At 31.3% G+C, this 22,540-nt stretch overlaps 2 protein-coding genes across 2 annotated transcripts; one reads left to right on the top strand and one right to left on the bottom strand.

Annotated features, from left to right (window-relative positions):
- Positions 1-597: 597 nt before the first annotated feature.
- On the bottom strand, positions 598-5,130 carry LOC112685663 (UDP-glucuronosyltransferase 2C1-like; the record flags this gene model as incomplete). The annotated part of the gene is made up of 4 exons (XM_025557600.1): positions 3,851-5,130; positions 1,210-1,429; positions 933-1,152; positions 598-879 (listed from the first exon to the last, which is right to left on the bottom strand). Coding segments are annotated over exons 1-4 (1,586 nt in total), but the record flags the coding sequence as incomplete, so codon positions are not given.
- Positions 5,131-13,093: 7,963 nt separating this feature from the next.
- LOC112685662 (phosphoglycerate mutase 1-like) lies at positions 13,094-17,173 on the top strand. Its single transcript, XM_025557599.1, has 5 exons — positions 13,094-13,195; positions 13,686-13,791; positions 14,313-14,545; positions 15,060-15,327; positions 17,000-17,173. The coding sequence occupies exons 1-5, from the start codon at positions 13,094-13,096 to the stop codon at positions 17,164-17,166; spliced, it is 876 nt and encodes a 291-aa protein (XP_025413384.1). The 3' UTR covers positions 17,167-17,173.
- The last annotated feature ends 5,367 nt before the right edge of the window (positions 17,174-22,540 follow it).

Raw genomic sequence — 22,540 nt, 5'->3', positions numbered from 1 at the left:
AAAAAAAAAAACTATAAAATATAGTATTATTCACTATTGAAACCAACTATTTTTATATAGTCTTAATAAATATACTGTTTTAGTCATTCCACCTATAAAATAGTGATTCTTACTACATTTTTTTTTTTGACTTGTGCATACTCGAGTAAAATTCTATAAGTACCTAACTTTTTTAAGTAATATTATCACGTATATTTATTTTTCATTACTATCCAATAATGAAAATCACAAAGTTACGAAGCTTATAAAATTTATAAGTCTTTATCATACCACTGAATATATTTACCAATAAAATAAAATAATCGTTTCAATATCATTTATTTTTTAGATTTTGGAATTATATGATAAAATTAAACATGTACTTCTTAAATGATCTTCCTCATATTTATTATGATAATAATAAGCACTCATAATTTATAACTATATTTTTGTAGATATTTCCTAATTAAAAATTATCAATGATGAAAAAAATTTAAAAATAATAGACACTAAAATTTATAATATTTTATTTTGATACATAAAAACAATATTTCTTTTCAAATATAAAAATGCATAATCAATTTTTAAAGCTAAAATAATTTATACTCATAAACTTACTGAATTTTAACCTTTTCATTACTTAAAAACTTAAAAAAAAAATTGAAAATAAATTTCAAAAATTTATACATAACAAATAAAATAAAAATAGAAGTGGTTACTGCATCTGCAATCACATCTAACAGAAAATATTGGTACCAGGTCAGATTGTATCCATGATACTTCAAGTGAGGCGCTCCTCTGTGACGAATAACATACTCTGTCCAGTAAACGACCAATTTTTCTGGTGATATCACCCTATCTTTGAATCGATTAGAAGCAATTTTTGCATTCTTAGCGTATCTAAACAAATCACTAGTAAATATCACATAAGCTTTGAGTACATTTGAACCCACTTTTTATCATTAATAAGTTTTAAAATATTATTCAACAAAGTGTCATTAGCCACAGTAAATAGGTCCATAGTTATAGCCATTTCAGCGATGACTAAATTATCTAAATTTCTTGGCTGGTCATAGAACATAGGAAATCCGAGTACTGGAACACCAGCGTCAAGTGCTTCGTATACTCCAGATATACCGCCATGACTTATAAATAACTTCACTTTAGGATGCACTAAAAAATTAAAATACTTTAAAATATGAGAGTAAAAGATTCATTGATAAATTATACATAATATATCACGCTGGGGCAACCATTTCTTTATCATCACGTGTTTTGGTAAATCTTTCATTTCGTCTTCGTATTTCCACAACACCCTCTGAGGAACTTGAGCTAACACTTCTTTAAATGTATTAATAATGTGCTTTGGTAGTGAAGAGATTTTAACGGTTGAACCGAATGTGAAGTATATGACCCCATGCGTAGATTTTTCAATAAAGTCCAAAATATCCTAAAATATTGAAATGAATTGTAAAAAATAAAATTATTATTAATTATTAATAGTACTATATTATAATGAAATACATTTTGTTCACGTACCATGGTTATATTTTCAACCCAAATTACATTTTCATGAAAATCCAAATAAATATGAAACAGTAGCCGACTATTTTTGAAATACTCATGATATTAAAGCTTTCATTGATATTCAATATAAGTTTTTTATTTAACAGAAAAAAAATGTTGAAGTATCTTCATACGATATTATATGGAGATATAAGTTTACAGTACTGATATTATTGCTAAAATAAATAGAAACTAGTTTTATTTTCTCTCATTTAAACCAGAATTACCAGAATTATAAAGATACATTATATGCATTTTCATCATTAGGTTTTTATAGAGTAAATAAACTGATAATATAAGATCTATTATAGTGAAAAACACTTATGACACTTTTTTTTGTGGTACTGTTGTACTTTTTTTTTTTTTTTAAGAAAACTTGTTTATTTTATTTTCTATAATAATATGACATATCTACCAACCTTACTCTTTTGGTATCAGAATAATGGAAAAAAAGCCATACAGTTTTATAAAATATTTATTTATCATTTTTATAGTAAGATTTGAATTATTTTCGATAAGTCTGAATGGAAATATAATACAATATTTTAAACCGTTTGCAATAATATCTAGTACTAATACATTAGTATTCAGAAGATATATTATTTATATTGTTGCTTAAGCATTTAAACTCGAAAGAAATTACAAATAACTGAGGTCTATAGTAATAATGCTTGATTACAATTAATAAACAATTTAATTTTAAGGTTCCCATCAATTAATATTATTTTATACAAGATTCGAAAAAAAATTTTTTTTTTTCTTATTGTTCATACAAATATCTTCTTTTTTTTTAGTTATATTTTATTTATTGAACAAAACATAATATTTACAATCTGTATTTGCAAGTTAACGATAAGTAAATGTGATGGGAATTGATTTACAGAAGGGGGAAGTTGCCCAGTGGGAAAAAAAAATAAAAATATATTTATGAATTATTATGTGTGATGCATTTTCAAAACTAATATTATGTCATTCGAAGGTAAATTTGGAATTTGTTCAAAGAATTTGCTTGTTATTTTATATTGAACAACTAGGTCGTAGAGATAAATTATAATACTTATTAAAATACTAAATTAAATGTATTATTATGGCCATTCGTGGAACAAGTAATTTTCGTTAAAACCAAGTATGGCCACACAGCACACGGTTTTCACAGCTAAATTACGAAACACCAAGTATCATAATATACTAGTTAAACAGCACGGTTGATTATGATAATTTATTGATAAGATGGTAATATAAATTCATAACATGTGTTAATTACGGTGTGCTCGAAAATTCTGTTAGCCAGTACTATATAATTATACGTATTGCAGGATGGGCAAGTAAAAGTGACTAGAGGGTAACCAATTTACAGAACTTTAAAAAAAAAATAGTTATTAAAATAGACAGTGTTTAAATTTATGCAATTAAATTTACGACTGAACTAATACAATAAACCCATAATACTTATAGCTTTGTTTGTTACGCTGATATATATATATAGTTCTTAGACATTTAAGCTGCAGTTCAATACTAGATAAGAATATAATATCTACATTTTACAACCACCGTAATAAAATTAAATACCGATAAACGTTAAATTATTATAATGTAATTTGAAAATGAAGTACGGGCGAGATAAAAAAAAAAAGTACGCCGACCGCCAGTTGCTAATCTCTGCTATGTAGTATGCTTAGTTCAAAGTTATATAATATATATGTACCTGTATAACAACTTCTAGACCAATGATTTTCTGCGTGGATCCTCACCCTTTGGGTGCTGAAAAAGGGTCTAAGAGGGGGTGAACTTATTTTGGGCGATAATTCAAAAGCAATTTCTGAATGGTAGGATGGTGTTGAACGTAATATATATTATGCTTACATTAAAACTTACAACTGAAAAAAAAATAAAAACTGGAGTACAGATATTATGCTAAGCTTTATGCCATGACTTATCTGATATAATTTTCAAACAATACAGTCTTATCCTTTTATCTATGAAATAAACACGAGTTGATAAAAAATAAATATCAATCAGCTAGAACAGTCCAAGTGATATTTTCAGTATAGTCATAGATTTGACCCGTTTTCATTGAACGTTATAGTTTATGATTTTCAATTTCAATTGAACATTAATCGTTTAAAAATTTCAACCGTGTACTTCTATTTTCTATTTAATTTTCAACTATAGGCGCGTTTTTCATGAGTACCCGTTCTTCTTGGGGCGTTAAAAAATGATGTTTCGTTCCTGAGGGGCTTAAAAAATGTCGTGATCCGCTGATCTGGCGTCGAACCGAAGACGAAATAATACGAAATATACCTACGGCCGGTATCGTTTTGGCCGGCTCCAAGTGAATGCCTCCGACGTCCACGACGTTGGGCAGAACGGGTCTCGGGGCTTCGGTGCCGTGGAAGCTGTTCTGGAATATCACGGATGGGCGGACGACAGGACTCGCGTCGTACGGCCTGGGATCGGTGAACCGGAGCAGCCGGTTACGGAACTCGCGTACCACCATGGTGTACACCAGCAGCATGTTGTTGGTGAACCTTTGGACGAACGTGCGGGGCACGGCGTGGCCGGCGATCAGGTTGGAAACGCACGCGGGGTGCGACACGTGCCCGGTGAATTCGCGTTCCGCGTACGTGATCATGGGTGACGGGATGGCGTACACGATGGGTAAGCTGAGCGTGTGGGCCACATGCGACATGCAGTCCACGGCCAGCGGCTCCATGATGACCAGGTCGAACGGCGCGACGCCGGCGGCCGGGGCGTTCTGGTTGCGCATGATCGCGTCGAACCTCGGGTGGCGCATGACCACGTCGCAATGGTTCTGGCAGAACGCGGGCAACGTGCGCATCAGGGCGACCGGGCCGCCGAAGCTGGCCACCATTAGCGCCGGGTCCGTGGCCGTCAGCATCTGGCACTGAGCGGACGTGTCCACCGCCGTGTAGTTCACCCCGCCGCCGCCTTCATCCGGGAACGGCGTGAACGCCGTTACCTGGTGGCCGGCCGCGGTCAACGATCGCAGCACCGCGCTCATGAAGTTCCAATGGCTCCTGGCGGCCACCGTCTCCACGGCCAGTATCCGGGCGCCCTCGGCCGCTGTCCACTGGTGGCCGGCGCACGCGATCGCGGCCAACAGCGCAACCGACGCGGTCACGGCGGTCCGCGGACGCGGTCGGGCCATCGTGCGTTCCACAGCGGGCCTGGTCGGAAGTCGCGCGAAAACGACGTGCGTTCGATCGAACGATTTTTAGACGACACCGCAGACGCGTCCAGCAAATCGAACGGTCATGCGAACGTACGCGATGCGGTGTGACGTCACTGCCGCTCGCGGGAAAACGCGTCGAAACGATTGCAGCACGCGTTTATCGCAACGGTCGTTCAGCACCGCGCGGACGAACACTTCGAAACTACAACGTATCTCGATGGCGTGAGCGCAATTGCGTTTTCGATACCAATGCGGTTTTGAACGCAATAAGGTACGGCAATTCGTCCTCGGTCCCTTTGGTCTTGTCACATCGATCGCGACCGGCAACGCGTTGTTCTTCGGCTACTGCGTCCGTACAACACCGGTGGTCTCGACGCGTCGTTCACCGCGCGTTTCCGGTAGTCTGAGTTTGAGTGTTTACTTATACGTTTAAACCTGCTGTCACGCGACGTGCGCCGGCTCGTTCACATCAATAAATATAATGACAATAATTAACGTTTCCCACGCGCTAACTAAAATACTGCAGTGAAAACCAATTGCTATTTGCATACAGGTCGTAGGTATTCTTTATAACTAACCTAACCTATTCTAGGGAAATTTATAAATTAAAACACGCTCAACCGTACCCTTGCTCTCCAGAGCGTTATTCGGTAAAAAAAAAAAAAATCATACGTACAATACCCAATATTAATGTACTGTCAGTAATTTAATGTTTGACATTGAAATGCGTAAAGGTCGAACGCGTTCAAAAATTATAATATATTGTTCAAATATTTCTCAGCGCAAAACTCGCACGTCCTACTGTTAATTATCTTAAGATATATATATATGGATCATAATTCAGACGATGATTTCAAAACTGTTGGTTACGTTGTATAAGGTCATCGAAATATTTATAAAACAAAAATAATAACCAGTTTGTTAAAATAGCCATTTTCCTAAATTATCCTATTCCTATTCCTAAACTTATTCCAGTTGGTGAATGTTAAAATTAAAATATAAACCATAAAATGCCAATCGTTTTATTTTTCAAGATACAAAAATCAGACGAGAATATTTAATCCATTCGTATGGTGCGCATGTTCTCCAGCAAAATTTGTCTTTTCACTTTCCTATTATTTTTTTATCCTTTGCGGACTTAGTCAACAGGTCCGGTCATTGTACATTGTCATTGTACGGCGTACAGAGTCTATATTACAGACTAAAGCAACATTGTGGACAACTTATTTGTCGACAATTTTTTTGTAATTTTTTTCAACAAATTTGTCAATAATGTGGTAAAACTTAAACACCCGGACTGAAGAAACATTATTGACCACATTTTAGTGTTAAGCAAATTATTCAACCAGGAGAACGTGGTAGTTGCAACAACTTGCAAAATTATTTTAAATTATGAAACAAACAAACTATGAAAAGTAATTTTAAATTATTAAAATGATCAGATCATGGGTTGAATATAAGGCTGCATACGAATTGCGTCCCGCGGCAAAAATTCATTCCGAATTGCGTCCCGGGTTCTTTTGGAGGTCATACTAATTGCGTCCCGGGTTTTTTTGGTGGTCATACTAATTGCGTCCCGAATTTTTTTAACTTTTATAGGTACCAATTGAGTCTCGTATATTATAAAAACTAAACAATATTTCTCTTCCCATTTTTATACAGACTTAGGACTGTCTGTAGTAATAGTTACTAGTTTACTACTACAGGTAGGTTAAAAATATTATTTTTGCTTAATATATTATTTTTGTTTTTGTATTTTGTCAAAAAAATTGTAACTGTATAAAAAATATTATCGTTATTGGTGAAAAATGTATTGTTTTTTTTTTTTGTAATTTTAATTTTATAAAAATGTTATAGTACCGGTAAAAATTTAAAAGATAACTTTTTTAGGAATTTAAACCTACTAATTTTTTTTGATTCAAAATCTGCCATTGCTTGTTTTAAAAACTGTTCTTTTTTAATTATCGAGGTTGTGCGATTGTTTAAGTGAATACTACGTTGCTTTATATAAATATCTGTTTGTAACCTCTTCATAGTATCAATAAATTGAAAAATATTTGGATGTGCATTATAAAACATCGCGTTGAGCTTAGAATGAAAAGCTTCACAACTATTTGTAGTTCTCATAGTAGTAGCCGAGTATTCTGCCCATAATGAAGGCGGGAAACTAGATTCTGGTAGTATATATGTTTCTAATATATAATCAGTAAATATATCAATTTTTTCATCTAACGGTTTAATAGATATTAAATCGTCTGTGAAACAGTTGATCACTTCGTCGGGATGAAGAAACGGTAATCCAAAAAAATATTTCAAGTATTTACTTGAATCGCTGTCAATTTTATACTCAGAACTTAAGCCAATTGATTGTATTTTCCTATACCAGCTTTGGCCCAAATGAAATCGGCATCCCTTCAGAGTTATTGAAGGCCAAACTGATAAAATAGCCAAATGTATTGCTTTTTCAAAATCTGCAAACTTTTTTTGGAGAAAATATAATATTGATTTTATTACATTCAGACAAAATGTGGAAAAATGCCTTTTCGTAGGTTTTTAATTCCTTATCAGGAAGTAGAAAAAATAATAGTGGTATATATTTATCATTTTGTAAGCCATGAACTGTGAAGATTTGAGTAAAAAGGCTTGGGCAACTATTGAAAGTTCCGTCAACAAAAATTGTATCAACATTGCTTAAAAACATTAAGTTACTTTTACAAGAAAATAATAAGATATTCGATTCCTTATCATTTACCAACAAAAAGTTTTCACTACGATTGGTTAATAAGAAATCGCTCATATTGTCTAATGAAGTTTGAAGTTCCTCCAAATTTTTTGGTAATTTGGGCAAAATAGACGATCGTGCATAATGCATATTTTTTCTGATCAATTGTAAATCATATGTAGTTAAAGTATCTACATCATGTGTAAGTAATTCGCGACTAATGATTTTACTTGGTTTTTCGCAAATATCGTCGATAGCTTTTCGTTTTAATTGATTACTCACGATTTGACGGTTCAATATTTCGTTTTCTTCACCATAACTATGATCAATAACTTTTTTGACTACTTCATTATCGGAGTTCAAATGAATATAAGCTGTACAGGTTTTTTTACAACAACACCACCGTTCTAGATTATTTTTTTTTAAGTACTTGTGGAAGCGAAATTTGTACGCACCAATCACAAATAAGTATATAAATGTATGTAACCTGCCAAGATTAAATTTTGTTAAATCTATTGAAATTTAAATTAATTAAGATTTTTGAAATAATATTTTATACATATTAATTTAGTTATTATCATAACCTATTCGATAAGTTATAGCTTACAACTACCTGAACCTCTCTACAGTTTGGTATTCTGTTGAATACATATAGCATCTCACTTCTCCGAATATTTTATCTTTTGTCAATAAGTTCATGGTCTTTTTGACTTTTAACCGAAACACTCTTGCAATTATATCATGTCGATCATATGATCTTTGACCGGGAAGTAAGAGCTCTTTTATCTCGTCCCAGCGAGGATTACATGTAAAAGTAATAAAAAGGTCAGGACGACCGTAATGTCTAACGTAGGTCATAGCATCTTGTGTTCTTTCGTGCATGTACCTTGGTCCACCAGTAAAAGTTGACGGGAGTATAACCATTTGGCCTAACTGATTAGCTTCTATGTCTCGTCGTCCAATCGCATCTTTAAATGAATATAACTATCTGCACGCAATTTGGCTTGGTTGTTTTTGATGTAATTTAGCCTTTCAGTTTCAATTTTGGCGTATTCATCTACCAAATATTGACTGAAAAGAGAACGATAATTAACTAAATAGTTGTCTTCCCCTTCTCTGACCATTATTCAATATGAGTAAAAACTTGATGCAGAGACAGTTTTTTTAAGCGGTAACTTGGTTTTTGGATCGCGTTGTAGTATATTGATTGCATACCCATCATCCCCCCAACAAAACATTAAAGGATACTGCAGTGCGTCGTATGCTCGATGTATCTAACTAATACGGTGAAGTAAGTTACTTCGGTTTTCGAGGATGATGTCTCTTCGATCAAACTTCTGATCTACTAACACTAAAGCAACTTCATTTGCCGTTGGTGCATTATACCTGCCTCTATGTTCTTCTGGTGGTTTTTTATCTGCATGTATTACAACTTTAAATGACTTTGAAGGAGGTATTTTATCGATGGTAAATTGTAATGATCAATTGTAAATTATGCGGTGGCATGCCTAGTAAATCCAATGAGTTTAAAAACTCTGTTAGATAATTTACAACTTCAGTAGCATCGCAAACTGTATCCAGATTTGTATGAGACCAAGTTTTCTGGTAACAAATTTTGTATCTTGAGATTCAATTCGTTGACCTCCACATTTTTTGCTACTAAAATTGCTCTTTCTGCCAGCCACTCATGATTTGTGTATTGTCTGTGTACACTGGGATATATCTGGTCAATGAGAGCATCTTGCGAATAAATGATTGTGCAGAAATCGTTCGGTAATTTTATACATCCCGTTTAATCTGTAGTAACTTTCCCATCTCCAATATCTAACAATTGTTTTGAGAATCTTTTGCACGCAGCTTTTTTTGATTGAATCGAAATTGAAGTATCGAAATCGTTCGCTGTCCATCTTTATATATATTTCGACCATGAATTGTTGACAAAGCTTATGCATCGTAAAATAACTTAGTCCTGATCGCGTCTAATCATCAACCGATATGCATAATAATTTTTTGAACTAACATTCTTATTTGTTTTAGCACCTGTTGCGGAATCTTTTTGTTTAATATTTATGCAATTTCCGTCATTTACTACCAAAAATAAAATTAATAGTTTTTAAATAGTTTTTAATAGTTTTTTAATAATTTTTTAATAGTTTTATTTAATATAATTCATTTTCAATAGCGCAGTTATCGACCGGGTCAAAAAATATTAAACCGATTTCAACCCTTTAAATTCAAAATTTCGAAAAATCCTTTCTTAACGCACGTCTACATCATAATAGCTATCTGTATGCCAAATTTCAGCCAGATGCGTCCAATGGTTTGAGCTGTGCGTTGATAGCAGTCAATCAGCTTACTGTATTATATATACAGATAACAAATCAAACATTTCATTAAATTCTCAAAAAAACGATTCACTAAATATTTTAGTTTTTCTAAAAATATAGCTTATACTTGGGTATTTACCATATTCAATATACCAATATACGAGTAATAGAAACGTTGTGAATTGTGATTCCCCGTAACGGTTCAAGACAATCAATCAAAGTCTAAATACTATAACTCTTTTCGAGTCCATTTTTTGATTTAAAAATATTATCTGTATATATTTTGAGGTAGCTTTATGATACTAAATATATATTGATCGTTCAACAAATATTATGATAAAATAAATACATTTTTCACTTCCATTTGAATCAAAAATTTGATAATATAAAATAGATATAATTAATTGTATTAAAGTAATAAATGGAATAACATTATGCATTTAGCATTTCAACAAAAATGTTTTTCTCAAAATCATAAAAACAAAATACAAACCAATTATAAAATATAAATACACAAAATAAAATAACCAAGTCAAAATATTTTACATTAAAAAGTTACTTTTAATGTTATAATGTTCAAGATATTGCCATTATTTGTATTTTTTTGACTATCAAATTCATAAATTAGTTTTTAAAAACTATTTCACTGACAAGAAGTTTTCTTAAGTTAAATAATTTATTATTATTTAAAATTTTAAGATTTAAATGTTCAAAAATGTTAGAATGTTCAATTATAAGAAAATGTACTGTAGTAGTGTATAATAAATAAAAAAGTTTTAAAATAAATAAACATATTAGGTACCTAAGAAGACAAAAATTAAAATTCTAAGCTGAGATTAAATCAAAAGCTAATAATACCACAAAAGGATGAATTTTTTTTCTGGCAGTTATTTCAAATTCATGACCAAAGACTAAAACGTATGATCCACAAGGAGACATTGTTAAAAAAACATTAATTAAAGTAATATTCCAATTTCATTATAATTGTATGACATTCAATTATTAATTTACTATTTGTTGTATTCTGCCAGCAATTAATTTTTATCAATTAGTATTTTACGTTTTAATTATAAATTCACTATGATTATTTAGAATTATTATCATTTTATTGAATATCATAATGTTCACGAATTATATATTTATTTTGTAGAAATTATCAAGTTTTGAAACATATTATATATTAACTTTCAGACATCAATTCCTAATTGATCTGTGTCCTAGAACTTACAGTAAAGGCTAAAAGGAGTGTAAATTATGATATGAGCACAACGCACCTCGCACTAAAGATAAATTCGCATCACCGGTTTTTATTTTTCATTGAATTTCTTTCTTTTTCATCAAAAATTAATTAAAAAATAAAAATTGAATCTCTTAAATTTTCATATGCGTAATAAATATATTTAACATTATACATCATATTACTTTTGGTGAAAATCTAAAAAATACACTAACATTTGGTGGGAAAATGCATAAGCATTATTTTAACAATACCGGGGTCATTTTAGAATTTCTATAAGCTTAACACAAGGTGTTTTTTTTTTTGTTCGAATGCAATAAATATTCTGACTTATTTTAAATAAATAATAGTATAACTGCCTTTCTATTCTATACTGGAGTGAATAAACGCCAACTCTCCGTTTAACAATTGTTCGTCTTATTTTTCTAATATTTTTATACATATCGATTTTTTTATATTATTTGGCACTTTCAACTGACTTGTTAAAATTTAGAATTATTAATATTATTAGGTATTCTCTTATTTTTAAAAACAAAAAATTAAAAGAATTAGTTAAAACTGAAAATATTTAGTTACTAAAATTATTACACAAAATTAAAACAAAAATTAAATTACTTTTGAAGCACAACACATAACAAATTAATATTTTTTTTTATTTTTTTTTTTTTTTTTGAGGGGGGCCTAATAAATTGTATACTATTATTCATTTCAATTATCTATTATTTATCCGTATACACTACATAATAAAAAATGAATCAATTAAAAATGTATCTAACCTATCTCATAAACTACTAAATAATAATTAGCTTTTCAGGCGGTAAATTTTTAAATCATTCACGATGAAATAAAATTGTTATTCCCGAATGTACATTAACATAAATATTTAAACAGTTAACTTAAATAATGGTAAGATTGGGCTTATCGATTTATTTCAAAACATGGAAAATTAAAAGAAAATTTGAATTTTAGGCCAGAATAAATAATAAATATTTCTCTTTTCTACAATAAAATATAAAAATATAAATCCTTTCCTGGAATAGAACATTTATGTTTCACATATTATTCTTAATGGTTAAATAATCTCCAAACATTACTCGTAAACAGCATGAATGAAAATACTTTTGTAATAATAATTGTGTATTTTAGTACCAATACGTTGTTTGTTATTGTTATTGTTCTTATAATTAGAGACATGTTTAATAATATTGGTTTCCACAATTATTTAAACTTTACAAAGATGAAAAATAATCCATTATAAAAGAAACTCTTCTAATATGATGACATTAAAAATTAATCTAATTAGAAACATATTATTATATATTAATATTATTAATGGAAAAAATACATGAAAAAAGAAGCCGTTTGTTGAAAAGATCAAGAGAACTTACCAGGACATTCTAAAGAAAAGGAATTTCTAAAACAAAGAAATTTTAAAGGAAAAATTAAAAAATAAAACAATTATAACTATTTCAATACATAATGTAATAACAGCATCAATTTTTTAAAATTCACAGATATTAGCTAAACAATTTTTACATTGTATAATATTGTTTATATTTATGTCTTACCTACAAATTATAATTGTTATTAGCATTTTTTTAATTTGAATTATAGCATCATAAAGATAAATTACTGCAAAAACTATCAATATATATTCAGTATACACTCATCCATACATTTTTACACTATGATATATAATAAGTAAGTCTACACTTTTATATTATAAAATTTATGCAAGTAAAAAATGATTATTTAATTAAATATTTAAAGCTCAATAACTGGTGTAAACACAAAAATAAATTGCAAACAATTAATTTATAAATACATATATATAATGTATGTCTAAAGAAATATATTTTTGAAAATTACTAAACTATGAAATAAAAATGTAATTTAGTACTATACCTCTAATTCATCACCCAAGTAAATTATTATATTGGCTATACATAGTTCTTATTGATGTTTGATAACAGTGATTATAATAATTACAAATTTATAAATATTTTGTTTGTGAAGTTTATGATTTAAGAAAAATTACATCAATAAAATATCTAATATTATAATTCACAATGTTTAGTTATATTACAAGATTTTTCTTTAAAACAATGGAAATCCCAAGCAAATTAAGCACGATTAAACATATTTCTCAAATACGTCACTATACTTTAACTGTAAGTTTTTATCATTAAATAACAAACTAATAAAAAAATACATTTGGAGATTAGCCACGGCTTATGACTATGGCCATCATTATGTGATTAATCAATTACAATGATTAAAAAATAATTCTTATTGCTTTTTATGAAATCTCTTATAAACTTCATAATTACCTACTTATTCTTAATTATTTTGAAATTTAATTATATTGAATTCATCACTTAATAACCAAGTTGCGACCGATAAAAGTTAACTAAAAAAACGAGTAGAGAAAACATTTAGAATTGTTGTTGGAACAGAGTACATAATCATATTACAAATGATTTTTTATAGAAAAAAATTATTCTACCTACAAATTAATTGCAATCGATTAATTCAATAACAATAACTTTTTCACTATTTTGATATTATTATTATTGTTATATTTTATGAAAAACGCGTTGCTCATAATCTCAAAATGAACTACTAAATTTTTGTTAATATTTTTATAATATTGTTTTATAGAAATCAGCAACCAATTACAAAATCGTAATGGTCAGACATGGTGAAAGTGATTGGAATAGAAAAAATCTGTTCTGTGGTTGGTTCGACTCTGAACTGAGTCCAAAGGGTAGTATGAGTTGTCTAATTGTAGAACGACTAATATTTACAATTCAAAATAATTTTTTATAATTGTTTATTATTATAATTTATAAAATTATGTTATTACTTAATTATCAGATTTAGATTTCTTTTTAAATTGTGTAATTACTGACTTACAGTTTAATAAACTCTAATTGTTTAATCTGAGCAATAAATATTTAGCTAAATCTAATTGATAATCAACAATCAATTCCAAATAACGTGATTTTTTCCATTTCTAAACGATTAATTGATTTTGTAAAAATCGTTTTGAATGGTCTGGTCTTTAAGTTCAATAAAATAATGAGCCGATATCCTATTTCGCATCGAAAAAAATCGATCGTCGCTTCTCAGAAACAGGCTTTACATGACAAAAACGAAAGGAAAATATTGACAACAATAATAATGTGCCGTTGTGAATTGGTCATTGACTTTTTAGCCATTTTATTTACTGGCGGTCGGGCGAAGTGTTATTTCGAACAGTTCTGTTTATCTATTACGTTTCAACAGGCGCGGAAGAGGCCGCTACCGCGGGTAAGACGCTGAAACGAGGCAATTACGAATTTGACGTGGCTTACACTTCCGTTTTGAAGAGGGCCCAAGATACTTTGTGCATAATTCTAAACGAACTCGAACAGACCGATGTTCCGGTGCACACGTCTTGGCGTTTAAATGAACGGCATTACGGAAGTCTCACGGGTCTCAACAAGTCCGAGACGGCGGCCAAGTACGGCGAAGAACAGGTAGAATAATAATGTTGCGCGCGTAGACCGCATAGACTTCCACATAACTTTCCTAGGTTATTATGTTAAGAAAAATATTTTTCCCCCAGTTTTCCATGTCTAACGTTAACACCTAATACTCTCACCGTGTTTTCAAACATTCGTTACGAGCGAAAAACCGTCGGGAATGCGTGTGAAAACGCGATCGCATAAAAACGAGGGTTTAAGTCGCTCTGGAAAAATGTACACATTTTGTCATTACGTTATTGATTTTTTTCGTTTTTACATCCCATTTCCGAAATCTTTCTGCTCATGTTCTCGGGCGCTTTCCCAGCAATATGTTTTCATGTTTTTCAACCACTGCGGCTCCCGTCGTCACCGCGATGATATATTACATTATTTATTTTTGCAACGACGATTCGCTGTTGATTTCGTTTCGACTATGATAAAACAATACAATAACCGTGCAGAAAGTGAATTGCAAGAGCGGCCGTATCTTAATCTCATAAATAATACGGTGATTGTTGCTTGCCAGGTCAAGGTGTGGAGGCGCAGTTTCGACACACCCCCGCCCTCCATGCACGCTGATCACCCTTACTACGATCGGATCGTGAACGACTCTCGATACGCGGACGGACCGTGCGTGGGCCGCAATTTCCCGATGTTCGAGTCGTTGAAGTTGACCATCGAAAGAACTCTGCCGTACTGGGACCACGTCATCGTACCTCAGATGAGACTAGGGAAACGTGTCGTAATAGTCGCCCACGGCAACAGCCTCAGGGGCATAGTGAAATATTTGGACAGTGAGTGTATACAGATTTGCCGCAACGCAGTGCGTACGGAATATTTTTATCTTAATGGTACACCATTGTCGCGGACAGTATTGGGTTTAGATAAGTACTTTTTTTATCTAGATAAAAATAAAGACAGTACGACAAAAAATTATCTAGATGAAGATAAAAGATAAATACTTTTTCATCTAGATAAAAAAAAGATAATTTATTTTAATACCTCCTTTAAAACAAAGGTGTTATTTAAATATTTGCTAGGATAGGGCATAATGACGATCGACGAGTCACCAACATAACATAACAATGAATGTTGGGATACTCTATTTTTGAGCACCTAATTCCGGGCCTATAACGAAAAGATTAATAATAAATAATACCTAAGATACAATATAATTATGAATATACAATTATTTACTAAGTCGACTTAACTAAAACGAATTTATCTAGATAAAGATAAATTTATGGTTGAATTTATTATCTTAAATCATTTTTTAGATAAAATGAAATTATTTATCTAGATAAGATAAAAAATAATTAAATTATTATTTAGATAAATTTATCTAGATTAGTCTCAACACTAGTCGCAGGCAATAACTGCAACTGTAAGCGAAAGATCTAAACAAGTGGGACTATATTAGATACTATATTCGTTAATGGATAAGTAAAAAATCTAATAACAACTAAAAACGTAGGCACGTTACTACATATATACTAAAAGTGAAAAAATAAAATAAAAACCATAGTACCGCATTTGTTCTCATAAGCTTAGATGAATCTACGTGCGTCTAGTCTATATCCCATACATCTATACTATTAATATATATATATATATATATATATTTAATATATACACGATATCTTTCGAAACAAAGTCTCGAAACAAAGAGTCCCACATTAATCATCCCCTTGTCAATTTTGAATTTTTTTCTCAAACTTCGATGAAATACATATATATGTATATATATAAACATGCAAGATATACACAAGAGTGAAAATCATACAATATTGTTGATCCCATCGGAGGTACCTGACGCGTAACCGTGTATTTTTTAAATTTGATTACTTTTATATGGAGATAGAAATATATACAACGGCACTTCAATTATAATACTATTATTTTGCGTCAAATACGACTTCATCACTTAAATAAATTCTTTAACCCTCCGACCAGTTGATACGTGACATATCGTTCTGATATAGAGTTCGATACGTGTACATGAGCTACCAATAAAACCACGTTTGAATCATCATAATTTATTGTGCTCAGTAGATGGGAGTACAACGCTATTAGTGACTTCATAATACAAGGCCGTATCTACAAATTTTTTTTGGGAGGGGTCCAAGACATGTATATTATAATTTTATTGAATTTAGATTTTAACTTTTGATATTTGGTTAAAAATAAGACAGAAAAAGATTTAATCTTCTTTTATTAAAATTAAAATCATATTTTCATATGATATTATGATATAAAATTAAAAGTAGTCAATGATTAATTGGGGCTTAATTCATTTTTGACTGAAAATATTTATGTTGGTATTAAAAATGAATAATTATTTTAAACATTTGTTAAATATTGAAGAAATTTCGGGAGGGAGGAGGTCCAGACACCCTGGACCCCCCAGATACGGCCTTGTCATAATTATAAATAATAATATCTTCGTCGTTTGTGGTGTGTACACAGATATTACGGACGAGACGATTATGAACCTGAACTTACCGACGGGCATACCGTTCGAGTACACGCTTGACGAAAACTTCAAACCGCTAGTTTCGATGAAGTTCTTGGGTGACGAAGAGACAGTGAAAAAAGCTATGGATGCTATTGCTGCTCAGGGCAAAACGAAATAGTCGATAACGCCGCAGACGTTAAAATTACTGCTCGCGTAAATATTTTATACGTCTTGGTCTTTGATGATGCGCGTGCACTTCAGATTTATTATGCTTTGATTTTTGCCATGTGCGTTTAAAATACCATTTTGTACTTTGAAAAAAATGAAATGTAATTAAAACCGCTCAAAAATTTGTTTTTTTACTGCACTTCCGATTCGTCTATCGCATAATATTGTTATCATCACCTTTCGAAAATGTGATTTAAGCGTTCGCGTTGTTTGGCCATTGTGCACTCATCCCTGATGACTGGTCGCGTCCGTTTATTATTTTACAAGCAGTACGTTGTATATATACATATCTCAGACCCTTGTCAAAACGGAAGCGAGAGCGAGCAACGTCAAACTCTTAATTACATTGTCTTGTCTCAGCGCGTTATCCAGACGTTATTAGCAGCCACGTAGTGTACACGGTATGTCCGCTACTGACGAAACGAAAACTTAAAAGAAGTTAAACGAAAAAACAATGCAGTCTTAAAAAGAAAGAGCGACAATACAGTAAAGAGCGAAAAAATAATTTCAACCTAATTGGTTGGTCGTATCGAGTTACTGTTGTTGTACTACAACATTATCGCATCTTAATTATATTAAAATACCCAACGTTTTCGCTAACTACAGTAATTTTTTGTACTTTTAATCGACTTTAGTAACAGAACTATCATTATCTTGTATTTGACCATGAAAAAATTAAATACATTTGATTTATTCGATTTCCATTCCATATATTGGTGTGAATAAAACTATGTCTTTTAAAACTTTTAAAGTTAAACAATCAAACACTCAACTTTATACTTAATTTCATATAGTTCTATGGGAAATGTAAAACAATGTTTTTAGATGGTGTTTTTTATTAACTTTATAAAAGAGGTAACCTTAAAAATTCAATTTTAATTTATTAATCTAATTTAAAAATGTCAAGTGTGAAAGAGTACGTTTTACTGTAAATCAAAATGTTAATACTTTGTAAGATACAATGATGAAACGACTTATTTCAAAATGTCCATTGAGCTGAAAATATTAAACTATAATACTGTTTTTTTTCCCGTTTGACTATAAAATTGCACTATAAAAACTAGAAACTACCTTTTAATAATCAGTGTTTTATGAGAAAATTTAAATGTAAAAAAGTTTATTGTTGATAAATAGGTGTTTTTCAAAAAAATATTGTCATGGTTAAACATTACATATAGATAAATATTATCATAATAATTTAAAATCTAGTTTCCTATATTAATAGTTAGTCATATACTATTTTTATGTTCTTTTGTTTTATTGGCCATTAAGTCTTTCCGAATCTTCTATCAAACCCAGTGGTACACAGAAGATTTTTGACAAGGGTGTTGAAAATATATATTTCGAAGTACCCGCCCACCCCCAACAGTAAAATCTGAGTTTAGGCATAGTATAACTCTTATTTTGAAGTGTTTTTGGTTTTTTCTTACTAACAAAGATACTAAAAATAAACCTAATATTAATTATTTTTCAATTCTCTGGATATTAATTTATAAGTTTGTATAACATAATTTTTGGGATTAAGCCCAACTACTTATTCTCACTCTTCTTGTGACGCCTTAGTGCTAGGGTAGACATATTTAGTATGTTGATTTGGATAGCTGAAAAATTGGTTAGTATTAAATTAAACAAATATTCATACAAGTTCACACAGAACTAGCTATCCAACCAATTCTCTGAGGGGTGTCAGTAGACACTCCTGACCCTTCCTGTGTGCGCCACTGATCAAACCCCTCCATTCTCTCACGGCTAATAGCAGTTTCAATGTTCCATCTATCATTCTTATACCTACATTTACTCGATCTTGCCATCATTGTCGAGGTCTTCCCCTGGGGCGCTTACCAGTTGGTTCATTCATCAGCACTTTGGTCTTATATTACATTTTTAAAATATAACAGATAGTTTAGATGTTTTTTAATTTTGTTATTTTATGTTAACTTTGATACGGTTTAATGGCATTTAACAAGAGATAAATACTAACTATTTACAATTATTTATAAGACCGTGCTTGAAAAATAATACTGTTAATTTGTTCTTTAAATTATTTATACATCACTTATCCCCTTAAACATTTTTAACTTAGTAATGTAGTAAGCTCAGTTCTAAATCATTTAAAATTATTAAAAACTATAAAGTAAAAAAAAATTATAAAGTTTAATTAATTTTTTTTTTTCAATTGAAGGACTCATACATTATTAGATATGTACTTAGTCCTCTACGTTAATGAATCGCTTACATGATAATTGTTATAATATTATTATACTCTGAAAATAAGTTATTTTATTAATTTTCATTATTTATGCAAATAATTTTCAAAAATCAACCTTTAAGATAGTTATTTTAATACTACTATTACAGGCTTAATTTGAAATTGTTATAACTCATCATTAAACAATGGAGTAAATATTAGCATAATATTAACATGAGGATTTTAATTGTCTTAAAGTAAATAGATAGTACATTAGCACTTGTACTTTTAATTTGTTGTCGTCCGTTTGCCTTGTTTTCTTTCTCATCTCGGCATACTAACATTAGTACTTTTAAATAAACAGCTTATTTTGTTTTTAGTCGGGTTACAAGTGTTGAATCAATAAAAACAATTAAAAAATTAATATAAAATAATCCCATATTATACGGTTTTCGTTAAAATTTGTCATTTTATACCAATCTTATGGAAAACGAAATCAATCACACAATTAATTATTAACGTTGCACGCACGCCAGATTATTAAAGATAGTACGCTACAGTTTCTTCAATGTCATAATACAAATTAATGTCAGTACAAAAAAAAAAAAATTGGCAGCATACTAAGGTTATTATAAAATTTCAATTAGATAGCACAACATCATTGTTCGCGCCATAAGCCACAAAATAAATTGTAACGTGTTGTAATTCGTCTGTATTGTGTTATCATTTTCGTGCGATGTGTAGCGGTGCGTTGCGCGTCCGCAGCCATCGTCGGCGGTGGTGATAAGCCTCCGTGTGCGACCGGCCGGGCACGTAATCGCGCTGTTATCGTCGCGCGTAAATGCCCGTTATTCCACGTTTTCTTCATATTGTCGGTTATGTTTTTTGTAAAAGTAAAAGTCATGTTCTCAGTGCCAAAGTTTCGTAAGTTCTCGTGTATTTTTGGTTTAGTGTGGTGGCACTGAGACATTTATCTTCGTTGTGGTGTCCGGCGGCCTTAGCCTTCGTGGTGAATGTCGTCGGACCCATCTCTCTCGTTTTTTGGTCGTCGTGTTGTGCACATCAACTTTATTGTATCCGTGTTCCCGTGTCTGCAGTCAATTGTCTAATGAAACCACGTTTTCGTCACTCCTTTTTGTTTTGTGATTCGACCGTCTGGTAAAGTATCGTTCGAGGCAATCAGATATTGTCCAGCGTTATAATTTTTCATTGTTTGTAGTATACCAGCGGTCGCCTTGTGAATAACGTGGTTTTGTCATTTGTGTCATCGTTCGGGCTGCAGAACGGCTTTTATCTTCGTTGGTGACTGTGCTTGAGTGGTCGCACGTACCAATTCTGTGAATTATTTTTTATTGATACACTGCGGTGTGCCGTCATAGGCAATTGTTTAATCACAGGGTTGGTGCGGTCACGTGGATGGAATCAGCCATTTCAACATAGTCACAAGTGAGCATTGGCCGACATAGGCATTTACCACATTATTGTATTATTTTGCATTGGCCGACATAGGCATTTACCACATTATTGTATTATTTTGCATTGGCCGACATAGACATCTACCACATTATTGATATCATTGTATTATATATTTATTCATACACTGTGGTGTGCCGTCATAGGCAAATTATTATTTATTTCTTATTATTTGCGCGCCGTGTTGGGCCAATTATTGAATTATTTATTGTATTTATTTATATTATTTATTTGGTGTGTGCCGTGTGGTCCACACATTTCATTTATTTAGTTCAGTTAGTTACTATTTGTTTAATTTGCATTTATACATTATTATCAGAAAATTATTAATTGTCATTAGTTATATTTATATTACCCTTTTTCATTATTTACATTACACAGTCCACTTATTCACACCAATCTTTATTTATTTGTTTTAATTATACTTATTTTTAATACCAGTCCTTCAATAATTATTAAGGCGAACAAGCCAGCCCTCTATTATTGTTGGGCACTTGCCGCGCCGACAATCATAAATGCGTATCTTTATTTTTATTGTAAATATCGATTTTATATCTCCTTTTGTTTATACTGTTATGTATAATACAATATGCTAACTTTTGTTTTTACATAAGTATATAGCTGTATAGAATATTGCCATGACTTGGATAATACCCAGCGGCAATAATAAAGCGTAAAAATAATATATACCGTTATAAAATAAATATTTTTATTTATTTTAGTCTGTGCGCTAAATTCTTTTAAGGTATATCAAGATATTTTGAGGTAGGAGTAGAAAGTTTGTTTTTAAAATAAAAGAATAATCATCAAATGATTGATAATAATAAAAAAAAAAATGAAAGCATTTTCTTTCGTACCGACAATTAAATGGATAAAGCGTTCAGTTATTTTTTTAAGAAAATGAAAGCCCTCATAGATATAAGACCATCTTAAAATAGAGGTAAGTGATGTGTATCATGACTGATGTGATGCGGAAATATGTTTTGACAACTCGAATAACTTATTGTTGCTAACTTCCTAATGGTTACACCATTTATATTGAAACCTGTCTTATTTAGCTGACATGGAGATAGTTACGTGCGCTGAGCAACAATCCACCGCGAACGTTCAAAACTTTACGTTGACACATCGCGCGCGTAGACCAATTGCACGCGCGTCGAAGGCTTATCGCAATTTGCTGTCATCTACGATTTTCTATTCACTTATCACAGAACGCGTACATTAACAGCATTTCGAAAGAATAATAATACCGAACATTCGAACCCAATGGGTGTGCAATTAAAAGTGAATATTAACGAATAAAATCATCGCTCAATTATGCTAACCCAAGCGTTGGTCAAATATAAGTATAAAAGTACCGTTGCAGACATACGTCGTGTGTTTAGCGATTCATTTTACCTGCCTACTACAACTGTCGGGCGCTTATCTTAAGTCTTCAATGAACGAATTGACAAAGTTGCAGCCCGCTAAATGTTATTATGATTATTCGTTCGTCTAAACACCAAGCAGAAATTTTAAAATAACTAAAAATGGTTCGATGATCGATTTTTATACGGAAAAGTGTTCAGAAAAAAATTGATATTCCACTCCTACTTCGATGAAATCAGAAAATAATGAATAATAAAAATTTAACTGTTGAAAAGAAAATCACTATAACGAGTAA

Source organism: Sipha flava, unplaced genomic scaffold (genome assembly GCF_003268045.1).
Source record: "Sipha flava isolate LNK unplaced genomic scaffold, YSA_version1 285_pilon_pilon, whole genome shotgun sequence".
In the NCBI taxonomy this organism is placed as follows: domain Eukaryota; kingdom Metazoa; phylum Arthropoda; class Insecta; order Hemiptera; family Aphididae; genus Sipha; species Sipha flava.
This window is presented reverse-complemented; position numbering and strand designations above follow the sequence as displayed.